The 13,190-nt window shown below is 43.0% G+C and overlaps 1 protein-coding gene across 1 annotated transcript in view; it reads right to left on the bottom strand.

Moving 5' to 3' along the window:
- Nucleotides 1-3,947: 3,947 nt before the first annotated feature.
- grk1a (G protein-coupled receptor kinase 1 a) overlaps nt 3,948-13,190 on the bottom strand; it is a 54,219-nt gene continuing 44,976 nt past the window's right edge. Inside the window, exons 6-7 of the mRNA XM_063051210.1 lie at nt 12,662-12,863; nt 3,948-6,738 (exon numbers count right to left, since the gene is read on the bottom strand). Coding sequence (XP_062907280.1) covers nt 6,443-6,738; nt 12,662-12,863 — 498 coding nt within the window. The 3' untranslated portion in view covers nt 3,948-6,442. The remainder of the gene's footprint in view (nt 6,739-12,661; nt 12,864-13,190) is intronic.

Raw genomic sequence — 13,190 nt, 5'->3', positions numbered from 1 at the left:
ATAATGCCCCTCTCCTCAAATAGCAACAGAAAATGAATGTCAAACCTTCCTCGCCTCGCCCGCTTCCGCCTAAGCCCGGTGAGCCGAAGCCCTTAAGACTTCACTCTGCTCCTTTATTATCACTCTTTATTATGATCATGGCTGATCATCCAACTCAGAACCCCGCCCCAGCCTTCCCTCCATACCCCCTGACCCCTGTAGCCACAAGGGCCATATCTAACTCCCTCTTAAATATATCCAATGAACTGGCCTCAACTGTTTCCTGTGGTAGAGAATTCCACAGATTCACCACTCTCTGTGTGAAGAAGTTTTTCCTAATCTCGGTCCTAAAAGGCTTCCCCTCTATCCTCAAACTGTGGCCCCTCGTTTTGGACTTCCACAACATCGGGAACAATCTTCCTGCATCTAGCCTGTCCAATCCCTTTAGGATCTTATACGTTTCAATCAGATCCCCCCTCAATCTTCTAAATTCCAACGAGTACAAGCCCAGTTCATCCAGTCTTTCTTCATACGAAAGTCCTGCCATCCCAGGAATCAATCTGGTGAACCTTCTTTGTACTCCCTCTATGGCAAGGATGTCTTTCCTCAGATTAGGGGACCAAAACTGCACACAATACTCCAGGTGTGGTCTCACCAAGGCCTTGTACAACTGCAGTAGTACCTCCCCGCTCCTGTACTCAAATCCTCTCGCTATAAATGCCAGCATACCGTTCGCCTTTTTCACCGCCTGCTGTACCTGCATGCCCACTTTCAATGACTGATGTATAATGACACCCAGGTCTCGTTGCACCTCCCCTTTTCCTAATCGGCCACCATTCAGATAATAATCTGTTTTCCTATTTTTGCCACCAAAGTGGATAACTTCACATTTATCCACATTAAATTGCATCTGCCATGAGTTTGCCCACTCACCCTACCTATCCAAGTCACCCTGCATCCTCTTAGCATCCTCCTCACAGCTAACACTGCCACCCAGCTTCGTGTCATCCGCAAACTTGGAGATGCTGCATTTAATTCCCTCATCCAAGTCATTAATGTATATTATAAACAGCTGCGGTCCCAGCACTGAGCCCTGTGGTACCCCAGTGGTCACCGCCTGCCATTCCGAAAAGAACCCATTAATCGCTACTCTTTGTTTTCTGTCAGCCAGCCAATTTTCAATCCATGTCGGTACTCTGCCCCCAATACCATTTGCTGTAATTTTGCCCACTAACCTCCTATGTGGGACCTTATCAAAGGCTTTCTGAAAGTCCAGGTACACTACATCTACTGGCTTTCCCATGTCCATTTTCATAGTTACATCCTCAAAAAATTCCAGAAGATTAGTCAAGCATGATTTCCCCTTTGTAAATCCATGCTGACTCAGAACGATCCTGTTAGTGCTATCCAGATGTGTCGTAATTTCATCTTTTATAATTAACTCCAGCATCTTTCCCACCACTGACGTCAGGCTAACCAGTCTATAGTTCCCTGTTTTCTCTCTTCCTCCCTTCTTGAAGAGAGGGACAACATTAGCCACCCTCCAATCCACAGGAACTGATCCTGAATCTATAGAACATTGGAAAATGATTACCAATGCGTCCACGATTTCTAAAGCCACCTCCTTAAGTACCCTGGGATGCAGAACTGTATCATCCACAATCGGAAAACTCTGCAGAGAGTGTTGTAGATGTGAACTTCCCACTATTCAGGTTCTGGGACAGCTTCTTCCACCAGGCCATCAAACTGATTAATTCATGCTGATACAATTGTATCTCTATGTTATATTGACTGCCCTGTTGTACATAGTATTTGTTATAAATTACTATAAATTGCACATTGCAGATTTGGACGGAGATGTAATGTAAAGATTTTTACTCCTCATGTATATGAAGAATGTAAGAAATAAAATCAATTGAATTCTATCTCAGAAGCTTTCTCAGATATGTTGCCTACACAATCTTTCACAACTGCTGGGAGCAGCATAGTATTTCCTAGATGCTTTCCAGCCAGAAACACAGAGGTTGGGACCAACACCTATTCGTCCTCTGTTGGGCAACAGTTCATGGGGCACAGCATGGAGACAGTTGTGGCATCAGTGAGTATCTTCCTCAATTTGCCTGCAGGTGAATCTATTGCAGGGAATGTAGCGAAGTCATTTTGTGGAATGACTGAAACAGCCAAGCCAGTGTCCAATTTCATTTTAATTAATTTGCCATTGACTTCTGGTGTAAGCCATATTGTTTTTCTCTTGTTGATCTTCACATTGTAAAACTCAAAGTTACCCAGTCCTGTGTCACTCTCATCATTACCAGATTTCTCATCAACAGCATGCAAATTCGTTCTCTTTTTGGAACTGCAACTTGACTTTTTACCTTTTTCTCTTCCCTATGCAGTCCATTTATTTTTGTCTGACTGGCATGTTCTTTGTATGTGTTCAACTTTGCTGCATTTTCTGCGAGTTTCATCTTTAAACCTGCATTGGCCTAGTGTATGTGAGCCCAGCCACAATGGTAACATAATTTGTTTGGTCAGGCAGGCCTCCGTCTAGACATTGCAATCTTGTTTGTGCTCACTTTCATTCAAAACTGCAACTCAATTGCACCTCTTTCTGTTGTTTCCATGATACAGTGATTTCAACTGGTCTTTTAAATGCATGGAGTGGAGATTGAGCACCTCTGCTCCACCTGCCAAAAGCCGAACTTCCCAGTGGCCTAACATTTCAATTCTGATTCCTATTCCCATTCTGACATGTCAGTCAATGGCTCCCCTTGTGGCAAGATGAGGACACCCTCAGGGTGAAGGAGAAACACCTTATATTTCATCAACCTGATGGAATGAATATTGATTTCTTCTTCTGGTAAAAGATTATTTCCCTCCCCCTCTTCTATTCCCCAATTTGGCTTCTTACCGCTTCTAATCTGCCTATCACCTCTCTCTTTGTCCCCTCCTCCTTCCCTTTCTCCTATGGTCCACCCTCCTCTCCTATCAGATTCCTTCAACTCCAGCCCTTTTTCTTTCCCACCCATCTGGCTTCACCTATCACTTTCTAGCCATCATCCTTCCCCTCACCTCACATTTCTATTTTGGCATCTTCCCACTTCCTTTCCAGTCCTGATGTAGGGTCTCAGCCTGAAATGTCGACCGTTTATTCATTTCCATAGATGCTGCCTGACCTACTGAGTTCTTCTATCATTTTGTGTGTGTGTTGCTTTTAAATGTAGTTAGTTTTCAGTTAGGAGCTGTTTTTGAATGTTTTCTTGTAAGGTTCCACTAATCTCTCAGTGTATCACTAAGCCCATTACCAAACTGAAAATACTCAGATAATCTCTTCAACTCAGCCATGTACAGTGAAATGAATCCCCCTTCCTTTTGATTCCGCTTATGAAGCATACAGCATTCTGCAATCAACAATGGTTTCAGTTCTAAATGTTCCTGCATTACTTTCATGACATTAGCAAAGCTCATTTTGGCTGGTTTGATTGGAGCAGTTAAACTTCAAAGCAAACTATATTCCTTTAAACCCAATGCACTTAGCAAAACTGGTACTTGTTTCTCATTGGCTATTGTTCAATAGGCTTCTATCTAATATATCCAGTTATCTGTAGTGTAATCAAACATGTCAATCTTTCCAATGTAGTCAGCCACTTCTGCCTTATTTTTATGATTATTATAACCAAGTACTCAGTGTTTATAAAACTGTGAATTCTTGCATTTCTGCCTTTTTTTTTACTCAACTGTGTCTGTCTGTTCCCGAAGAAACAATATGCTGAGCTGATTTTTTACTCAACTGTTTCTCGTTGTGCTTTTTTTTTACTCAAACGTCTTGCTGTGCCTCAACAGATAAGTAATTGTCTCAGGTTCATTTAAAACTTCCTCATTACCACTCTTATATTTTGTAACTCCAAAACATTAAACTAATTGAAAGGAAAAGTCAGGAGTCTGAAATGTGAGTCTAATTTCATTTTTACTTTAAGCGAGACGCGCACGTATGATGTGGTAGGTGTCATGATGACTTATGCAATTCATGTATTTCGTACATATAACCAAAAGGAATTATTGAAAGATCAAAATCAAAGAATATATTTACAATATTACTGATATATTAAATACACAACAATTTGCCAATATGTATCTGATTTACATTCACTGGAAACAGATGTTCAGGTTATAACCATGTTTCCTTTTGTGGCAGTTTATTGTACTAAAGTTTGCTGCCACACTTCCAATATTACAAAGGTGTCTATACTTTCAGAGTAAAGCGTTAGCTGAGTATATTTTGGGTATGTCCAGTGGGTATGATCAGCAAGATGGCGCCAGCAACTAACGGCGAATGCCACGGACAAATCACAAATCACAAATTCTTCTTCTCTTTCTTCTTTAAATATACGTCTACTCCTAATCTGTGTGTGATTGGAGCAAGTAATTTACATTTTAATAAAGTGTTTTAGCGATCTGATGCTTTTGCTGTCTCTGGGGAAAGTCGGTGTGATTGGGAACAGAGAGTGCAGCCTAATGGCAGAGAGCAAGCCCATGATTGGCTCCAATTCTCGCCCAACTCACTGATTAAAGTGTTGAGCAAGATTGAGATCAATGAGGACGACAGCGGAAGGTGAGCAGTTGTTCAGTGTCATCTGCTTGCGTTTGATGGATCTCTCTCCCTCTCACTCGCTGATGCAGAGGAAGGACAGGAGTCTTGGGTTTGACTGGCGCAGTCTGTGGACTGGACTTGTTCTTAGAGGACTCCGCAGCTCATGTTATATGTGTTTCTGGTTTCTGGTTACTCCATTTTTATTGCTATTTTGTGCGATTTTGATGGGGATAGTCTGGCTGCACTCAATGAACAACGCAGCGCTAAACTGAACTGAACTGAACTGAATGTTCCTCGACTGTTTCAAGGACTTGGCAGTTTGATGTTTATTATTCTGTGAGTTATTTAATCTTTTTTTTTGCCTTTTGTGCAATTGGTCCTTTTTTGCATGTTGGGGGTTTGATGTTTTCTTTGAATGGGTTCCATGGCATCCCTTCGTTTCATGGCTATCTGTGGGAAGAGGAATCTCACACTTTGATAATAAACGTACTTTGAACTTTGCTTGTGAAAGACGCCAAACTGATGCAAGTATTTTCGTTTCACCTTCTGTCCTCTTTATCTGTGTCTCCTCACTCTGTCACTCAATTCTTCAATCTCTATCTGTCTGCCCCTCACTAACCCTCTCTTTTACACAAGGAAAACATCTCTCACACTCTCCCTTTGCCTCACGCACTTTCTGCTTTTTGAAGGAAACACAGTGACACAGCTGGTAGGACCGTTTCCTCACGGTTTCAGAGATCTGGATCCGATTCCCACCTTGAGTGCTGTGTGCGTGGAGTTTGCATGTTCTTCTTGTGAGAGTAGGGGTTTCCCCGAAAACTCCCGTTTCCTCCCACGTCTCAAAGAGATGCAGGTTAGAGGGTTGATTGGCCACTGTAATTTGCCCCCATCGTGCAATGAAAGATAGAATCTGGGGAGTTGATGAGATTATGGCAAGAATAAAATGGGGGATTAAAGTGGGATTTATGGAAATAGTGGTTGATCGTGCAGACTTGTATCAAGGGCCTAATTGCCTGATACCACGTGTTCACTCTGACACATTTTCTGCCTCTATCGCCTGCTGCTTTTGCTTTTGATTTGTCTCATACGTGCTGGTTCTCCTTCACATTTTCTATGTCTTTCTCAATCTCTCTTTCACTCCTTCTCTCTCTCTCTCACACATACACACACAGTCTTTTACACCTTTTTCTCTGCCCTGAAGGTGAGTGACAAGAGGACAAGAGAGACCAACAAATCTTGGCCATCGTAGTGAAGCTGTTTTGGTTATTTCTCTTTACGTGAAGTACCTCCAGAACTAACCTGCCATTGTGTCACCTTATTCCAGACAGTCTATGACTAACAATTCCTCTCATTTTCCTTCAGATCAAGCCCTTTCACCATCTGAAATACCCCAATCAGATCAATCCATAACTTCAGGGGGTGGGATGGGCTAGGAGCCAGGGCAGAGGCCAAAGGCATGAGGTTGGAAAGGACCAGGGTCAAGGGATATGCCCTAGGTTCAAGCTGGTGACCAGACCAAACAATCCACCTCAGGTCCGCTCGGTCACCAATTTGGAAGGATGGAGGGGACAAGGTCTTGGAACAGCTGGTAGAAGAGTGGGGATTTGAGTGAGAAAGTGGAAATCCGCTGAACAGAGCCTTCGAAGTGGCTAGACCAAGCATCTCCCAGTTCTCTTGGACCAGAACTGGGGTTTGACAGTTTTATAGTGTAACAAGCAAACAACTTCACTACGGTGCTACAGTAGGTCAGGTACACGATGTTTCTTTAAACTGTACATCTGAATTTTCAAAGGACCTCTTCTGAATTGATCTAGATGTCTCGGCCACACTACTCCTCAAAGCACAGAAACCCAATCCTAGGAATTTGCCTCTTCAAGCGACAGTGCACATCCCCGACCTGGAGGGAGGGATCTCCAGAAATGATTCTCCCCTTAGGTCGTTCGGCAAGCCTCCATTGGGACCCCAAACATTAAGCTCTACAAAGATGCCAGTCTCAATCATCTCCTCTTGCCATGGAATGGAGATATTTCCTGTTGCAAACTCATCAAAAAACTCCTTGTCTGAATCTTCGAGGGTGACTCCTTTCACAGTAGAGAAGGTACCCACGTCTTGGATATCCTTTGCATACACTGTTCTGGAGTCAGGAATGAAAGGAGGTGGGAGTATACCTGGAGAGGAACATAGAAACACCCTTGTCATTTTAGAAAAATACTATCTTTCTGGCAGCCACTCTTGTGCTGTTGTGAGAAAGAGTTCCATTGTCATGCACTCATGGCTACTGTGTTAGTCACATCTACACGTTGGCGCAAATATCTAATCAGCAAATCATGTGGCAGAAACTCAATGCATAACAGCATGCAGACATGGTCAAGGGGCTCAGTTGTTGTTCAGACCAAACATCAGAATGTGGAAGAAATGTGGAATGGTGCTAGATGGGGTAGTTTGAGTAGCTAAAACACCGCTGATCATCTGGGATTTTCAAGCACAACAGTCTCTCAATTTTACAGAGAATGGTGCAAGAAACATGAAAAAAATCCAATGAGCAGTAGATCTGTCGGGAAAAAATGCCTTGTTTATGAGAAAACTGGGAATAGAATGGCCAGACTGGCTCAGGCTGACAGGAAGGCAACAGTAACTCAAATAATCAGACGTTACAACAGTGGTGTACAGAACACCATCTCTGAACACACAACACATTGAAGTGGGTGGGCTGCAGCAGCAGAAGACCTCCAACATACACTTAGTGGCCACTTTATTAGGTACAGGAGGTCACTGAATGTTGTGCCAATTTTTCGATCCAATTTTGATTCCGTCTCCCACATATTACAACCAGGGATGACCAAGAGAGCAAGGGCCTTTCCCCAATGTCTGAACCCACTGCTCCTGCTTTTGACAACCTCACCAAAGAAAACAATGTTACTCACTCAGGAAGGTCATTTGAGTTCACTCCAAAAATATACCTGTGTGAGTTGCTCTCAGACATTTTACAGAGATAGAACAGAGAATATAGTCATGGAACACAGCATAGTACAACACAGGGACGGACCTTTTGCCCTACAATGTTACACTGAACTAATCAAGCTAATGGTGCCTAATTAACCAACTCCCTTCTGGATGCACATGGTCCATATCCCTCCATTCTCTGCCAAATCATGTATAAGAGCCTCATAAATGCCTCGATTGTATTTGCTTCTCTCATTGCCTCTGCAGGGAAGTCCAGGCACCCACCACACTTTGTGTAAAATACTTGCCCCACACATTTCCTATGAACGTCCCCCTCCCACTTTAAATGCATACTCTCTACTATTTAACAGTTTAGCTCTGGGATATAGATACTGGCTGTCACTCTATCCAAATCTCTCATCACTTTCTAAACTTCTAACAGGTGGCCCTCCCAACCTCTGCGCTCCCAAGAAAACTACCCAAGTTTGTCCATCTTGTCTTTATAGGAATAAGCTGTCTAATGCAAGAAACAACCTAATAATCTCCTCCCCTGCTCCTCGAAGGCCTCTGTATACTTCCTAAAATGTGGTGACCAGACTGAATGAAATACTCCAGATGCAACCTAACCAGACTTTCATGAAGCTACAACATAATACTTCAACTCTTGACTGATAGATACTGAGAAATGATTTTTTTTCATTCCTTTCCAGAAAAGTTTACATTTTTGTATCAGTGAACATATACAAAGTTACAAACCTTATTTTCTGTTTACTGTGGAGATGAAATGTCGTATTTCTAAGTTGGCTGATGATAACAAACTAGTTTGAATGCTGAGTACAAGGAGTGCGTAAAGAAGACTTGAATATGGAGACTTGGACAGTTGAGTGAGTTGGTGAGGACCTGGCAGATAGAATATGGTATGGAAAATTTGAAGTTATCCACGCTGGTATACATAACAGAAACGTGGAGCATCTGTTCAATGGTGAGAGATTGGGGAGTGCTAATGTTCATAAACTGAAGTAATTCTTAAGAGGCTCAGAGAAAATAAACTGCAGATGTTGAAAGTACACATTGCCCACAGAGACCAAGGATTCAACAAGGTCTGTTAGATGTGTGTGTAGACAAGTCACTGAAGGAAAGAAGAAGATGGGGAGGACAAATGTAATGTTAACCTTCAGGACAAGAGGGTTTGAATACAGAAGGAAGGTATTGTATGGGGCACTGGTGAGATCATACAGAGTATTGTGCACAGGTCTGGTCTCCTTCCATGTTGTAGAGAGAGGGCAGCAAGGGTTCAGTGGATGGGTTCTAGCGACTGTAGATCTCCCACAGAAAAGATCAAGTAGATTGAGAGAGTATTTTCTACAATCTCGAGGGATGAAAGGAGATCTCATAGAAACTTAGAAAACTTATAAGGGGCTTGAGACTTTAGATAATGTTTTCCCAGCCTGGGGAACCTAGGACCAGAGGACATTATTTGAGAACAGTGGGTCATTTCAAACAGAGATGAGGAAAATTTATTCTCTTGGGGACTTCTGAACCTGTTGAATTTGCTACCCCTTCAGTCATTGTGTTCATTCAAAAGAGACATTAATAGATCTCTGCACATGTATGGAATATGATATGGGATCTTTCTGGAAAATACTTTCAAGGTAGAGGATCATCTGTGATTTTAATGATAGACGAAGCAGGCCAGAAAGGGTCCTGCTCCTGTTTCTAATGTTCTTATTTGAAAATAATTAATTTATAAAGATCTTTTAATGATATTGAGAATACAGGAAAGAATATTGGCACCAGGAGGTGAATGTTCTCCTGAGCTTTAACTTCTCATAGAATGGTAGAACTTTATGGCACTAGTAGGTACACCTGTTCACCTGTACATTAATACAAATATCTAATCAGTCAATCATGTAGCAGCAACTCAGTGCATAAAAGCATGTAGACATGTTCAAGAGGTTAAGTTGTTGTTTAGACCAAACATCAGAATCGGGAACAAATGTGATCTCAGTGACTTTGACTATGGAATGATTGTTGGTGCCAGACGGGGTGGTTTGAGTATCTCAGAAACTGCTGACCTGCTGGGATTTTCAAGCTCAACAGTGTCTAAAGGCTACAGAGATAGGTGTGAAAACCAAAAAAAACATCCAGTGAGCAGCAGTTCTGTGGGCGAAAATGCCTCGGTAGTAAGAGTGGTCAGACTGGTTGAGTTACAACATGTTACAACGGTGGTGTGTGGAAGAGCTCTTCTGAATGCACGCCTTGCAGTGGGTGAACTATCGCAGCAGAAGGGCACAGTGGATTCCACTCCTTGACCGAATAAAGTGGCCACCACACAACGTACACACCCAGGCATGCCCACGAGCACATACTGTACATGCAGACAGATGTACACACGTGACTGAAGCCTGCAGTCACTCTTTGGCCAGAAGCACACATGCATTTTGCACACAGGTGAACAGCCAAACAGTGAGCAGACACAGAGTCCGGTGCTCGTAGCCCCTCACAATGGGAGAAAGATGCAGTGAACCTGATGGTGCAGCCAGTGGTCCTGCACTCATTTCAGATCGGACAGAGATCCTCCTGCCATTCCAGCCAACACTGCAGGAAACCATTCGCAAGAACACTCAAACACCAGCAAATCTGCAGATGCTGGAAATTCAAGCAACACACACAAAATGCTGGTGGAATGCAGCAGGCCAGGCAGCATCTATGGAAGATGTTTTAGGCCGAGACTGTTTTCCATAGAAGCATTTCTTGTGTGTAGCAAGAACACTCCCTGCACAGAGCAACTATTACAGAAAAAAAAATTCAAAAGAAAATTATCACAAAGCATATTCCAAAGAAATCTTTAAAAGAACAATTAAAGAAGAAACACAATAAACATGTATAGCCGACTTCTATTCCACGTGTTGTCTGTCCCTAGCTGTGACAAACACCTTTGTCATTGTACTTGTGTTCCCATCATTCTTGTGCACATGATAATAAACTTGACTTGCACTCTGTGAGACACAGAAGGTAGTCTTTTGACTCACAGACATAAATATCTATCCCTCTACAATGAAGCTAACACTTCCACTAATTCAGTAATATCAGAAAAGAGAAGCAAATTTTGGTTGTGTGACGGGGTCCTGAATTACCCCTATGAACTGTGCTTTTGAAAAGAGAGAGAGGGCGGTATTTAACACCATCATCTTGTTTTGAAAAGGGAGAGAGAGAGAGAGAGAGAGAGAGAGAGACGAAGACTAACTTTTGGATTTCTGCTGAGCTGGAGAAAGAGGGCACTGAGCAGCTCGTAAGTCGCTATGGTGACCGAGGGCAGCGTTATTTGATGGACAATCGATGTTATAGTTTCTCTGGAGTGTGTTTATACTTCCCAAGGACTGCTAGTGCATTCTTACACAGACAGAGATGGGAGAGTTACTTGAATAACAGTTGGTACTCAGTACAGTGAGGTAAATAGGAGGTCAGATGATAGACATCTGGCACATGTTCTTGGACACTGAGTGAGCTTTGTTGTGCCCACAGAAAAAGCAGGTTTTTGGAGGATTGATCAGGCAGATCGATCAGTGGCTCTTGCAGTGAGAAAAGGTATTGACTGGTGGGGAATTGTCTATGTGTCTAACCTTCCCTGGGTTGATGATTCCACCACAGAGGAACAGTCCCCTTTGTTGAAGTCACAGTCAGTGACTTCTACAGGATTTCGGAGGACAACGGGAAGATTGACGGCTTCAGCTTACCTGAAGACTTAAATCTCTCTCTCTCTCCATCATTACTCAACTCAGTACCACAAACTGAACTGAACTTTACTCATTGTTATAAGACTATCTATTTACCCCTAGACAGGAAGAAGGTTGGTTTTCCTATATATTCCACACTTACTTATATATAATCACTGCTAACCTGTTTGATCTATCTGCATTTAAATTACTGTATTGCGTAGTTACTGATAAATAATATTAGTTAATAGTAGTAGTCTGGGCACGTGGCCAAGTGGTTAAGGCATTGGACTAGCTACCTGAAGGTCATAAGTTCGAGCCCCAGCCGAGGGAATGTGTTGTGTCCTTGAGCAAGGCACTTAATCACACATTGCTCTGCGACGACACCGGTGCCAAGCTGTATGGGTCCTAATGCCCTTCCCTTGGACAACATTGGTGTCACAGAGGGGGGGAGACTTGCTGCATGGGCAACTGCTGGTCTTCCATACAACCTTGCCCAGGCCTGCGCCCTGGAGAGTGAAGACTTTCCAGGCGCAGATCCATGGTCTCGCAAGACTAACGGATGCCTTAGTTAATAGTAATACTGGACTCCAAAGTGTTTTCTATTTCTGCTGATTCTTTAACCCGTCACGGGGTATGCGACAGTTGTAACAATGAAACTGTCAAATGGTCAAAAGTTCTGCAAGGTTCTGCAAACCTTACCAAGGATGTATGTGGCTCCAGGCTCGAATGTGAAGGTCTGTGCTGTAAAGCCATGGACTCACACAGCAAACAGTCCGTCCAGCCGAACCAGTCCATGCCGACCAAGATTCCATTCCAAGTTAGTCCATGTTTGGCCCATTTCCCTTTCTTTCCTCTCCATGAATCTATCCAAGTACCCTTGTAAATATTGTTATTGTACTTGGTTCAACCCCTGCTGGTAGCTCATTTCATATACAGACCACCCCCGGGTGAAAAAGCTGCCCCTCACGCTCGTATTAAATCTCTCCCCCCTGGTTCTTGATTCCCTGACTTTGGCAAAAGGACTGCAGAAGCACCATTCCTATGCACCTCAGAGTTTTAAATACCTCTGTAAGAGAACCCTTCGGTCTCCTACTCTGCAATAGAAATATTAACTTAACTGCTCAACTTCTTGGCATAGCTCAATCCTTTGAGTCTTGACAAAATCCTTGTAACTCCTGCACTTTTTCCAGTTTAACAGCATCTTACTTATAGCAGAGAGGCCTAAAGTGGACACAATATTCCAAACACAGCCTCAACCATCTCTTGTACAACTGCAACATACAGCCTCTGTGACCAAAGTTTATCCGAGCAATAGGGAGACCAATAAATCCACATCACACAAGCAATTTCTTTTTAATAATGTAGGTTCTTTCAAAAATATAAATCAGACTTAACTTGCATTTTTAAAAAGTCTATTTTTATACTTTACCAGCTTCAAGCTTTCTCCAGTTAATATCCTTGAAAAAGGCATGAGCCTTTAATTCATCACAGCAGTCGTTCCTGAACCCAATACGTTTCTCGGGATCTTTTTCCAGCAGAGCCTCACAGAACAGCTTGCAGGATTCGCTGAACTTCTCGGAGTAGGTGACCGGGTCGTTGAGAACCCGTCGCTTCAGTTCTTTGTTCTCAACCTGGTGGCAGAAGTGGGCAAACAGTCAGTGTTGAGTCTCTGAAGAGGAATCCCAGATAGAGGTGGAACAGGCGGTGGGAGGGGTATTCAGCCTATACTGCAGTGCTGGCCCTTTTTAGAGCAATATTATAGAGGGTTTCTTCCTCCAAGGAAGAAACCCCTGGTTACAGCACTTAGAGTCAGTAATTCACACATCAAAGAAACAGACCCTTCAGCCATTGAACCTGTAACACTATTTCAGTTTTACTCCAATCCTAATTTTCCCCACACCCCCCTCCCAGTTCCCACCACTCACCCACACACTGCAGGCAACGAGAGGGGCCAGTCT

The sequence above is a fragment of the Mobula hypostoma genome, chromosome 6 (genome assembly GCF_963921235.1).
Source record: "Mobula hypostoma chromosome 6, sMobHyp1.1, whole genome shotgun sequence".
NCBI classification, from domain to species: Eukaryota; Metazoa; Chordata; class Chondrichthyes; order Myliobatiformes; family Myliobatidae; genus Mobula; species Mobula hypostoma.
This window is presented reverse-complemented; position numbering and strand designations above follow the sequence as displayed.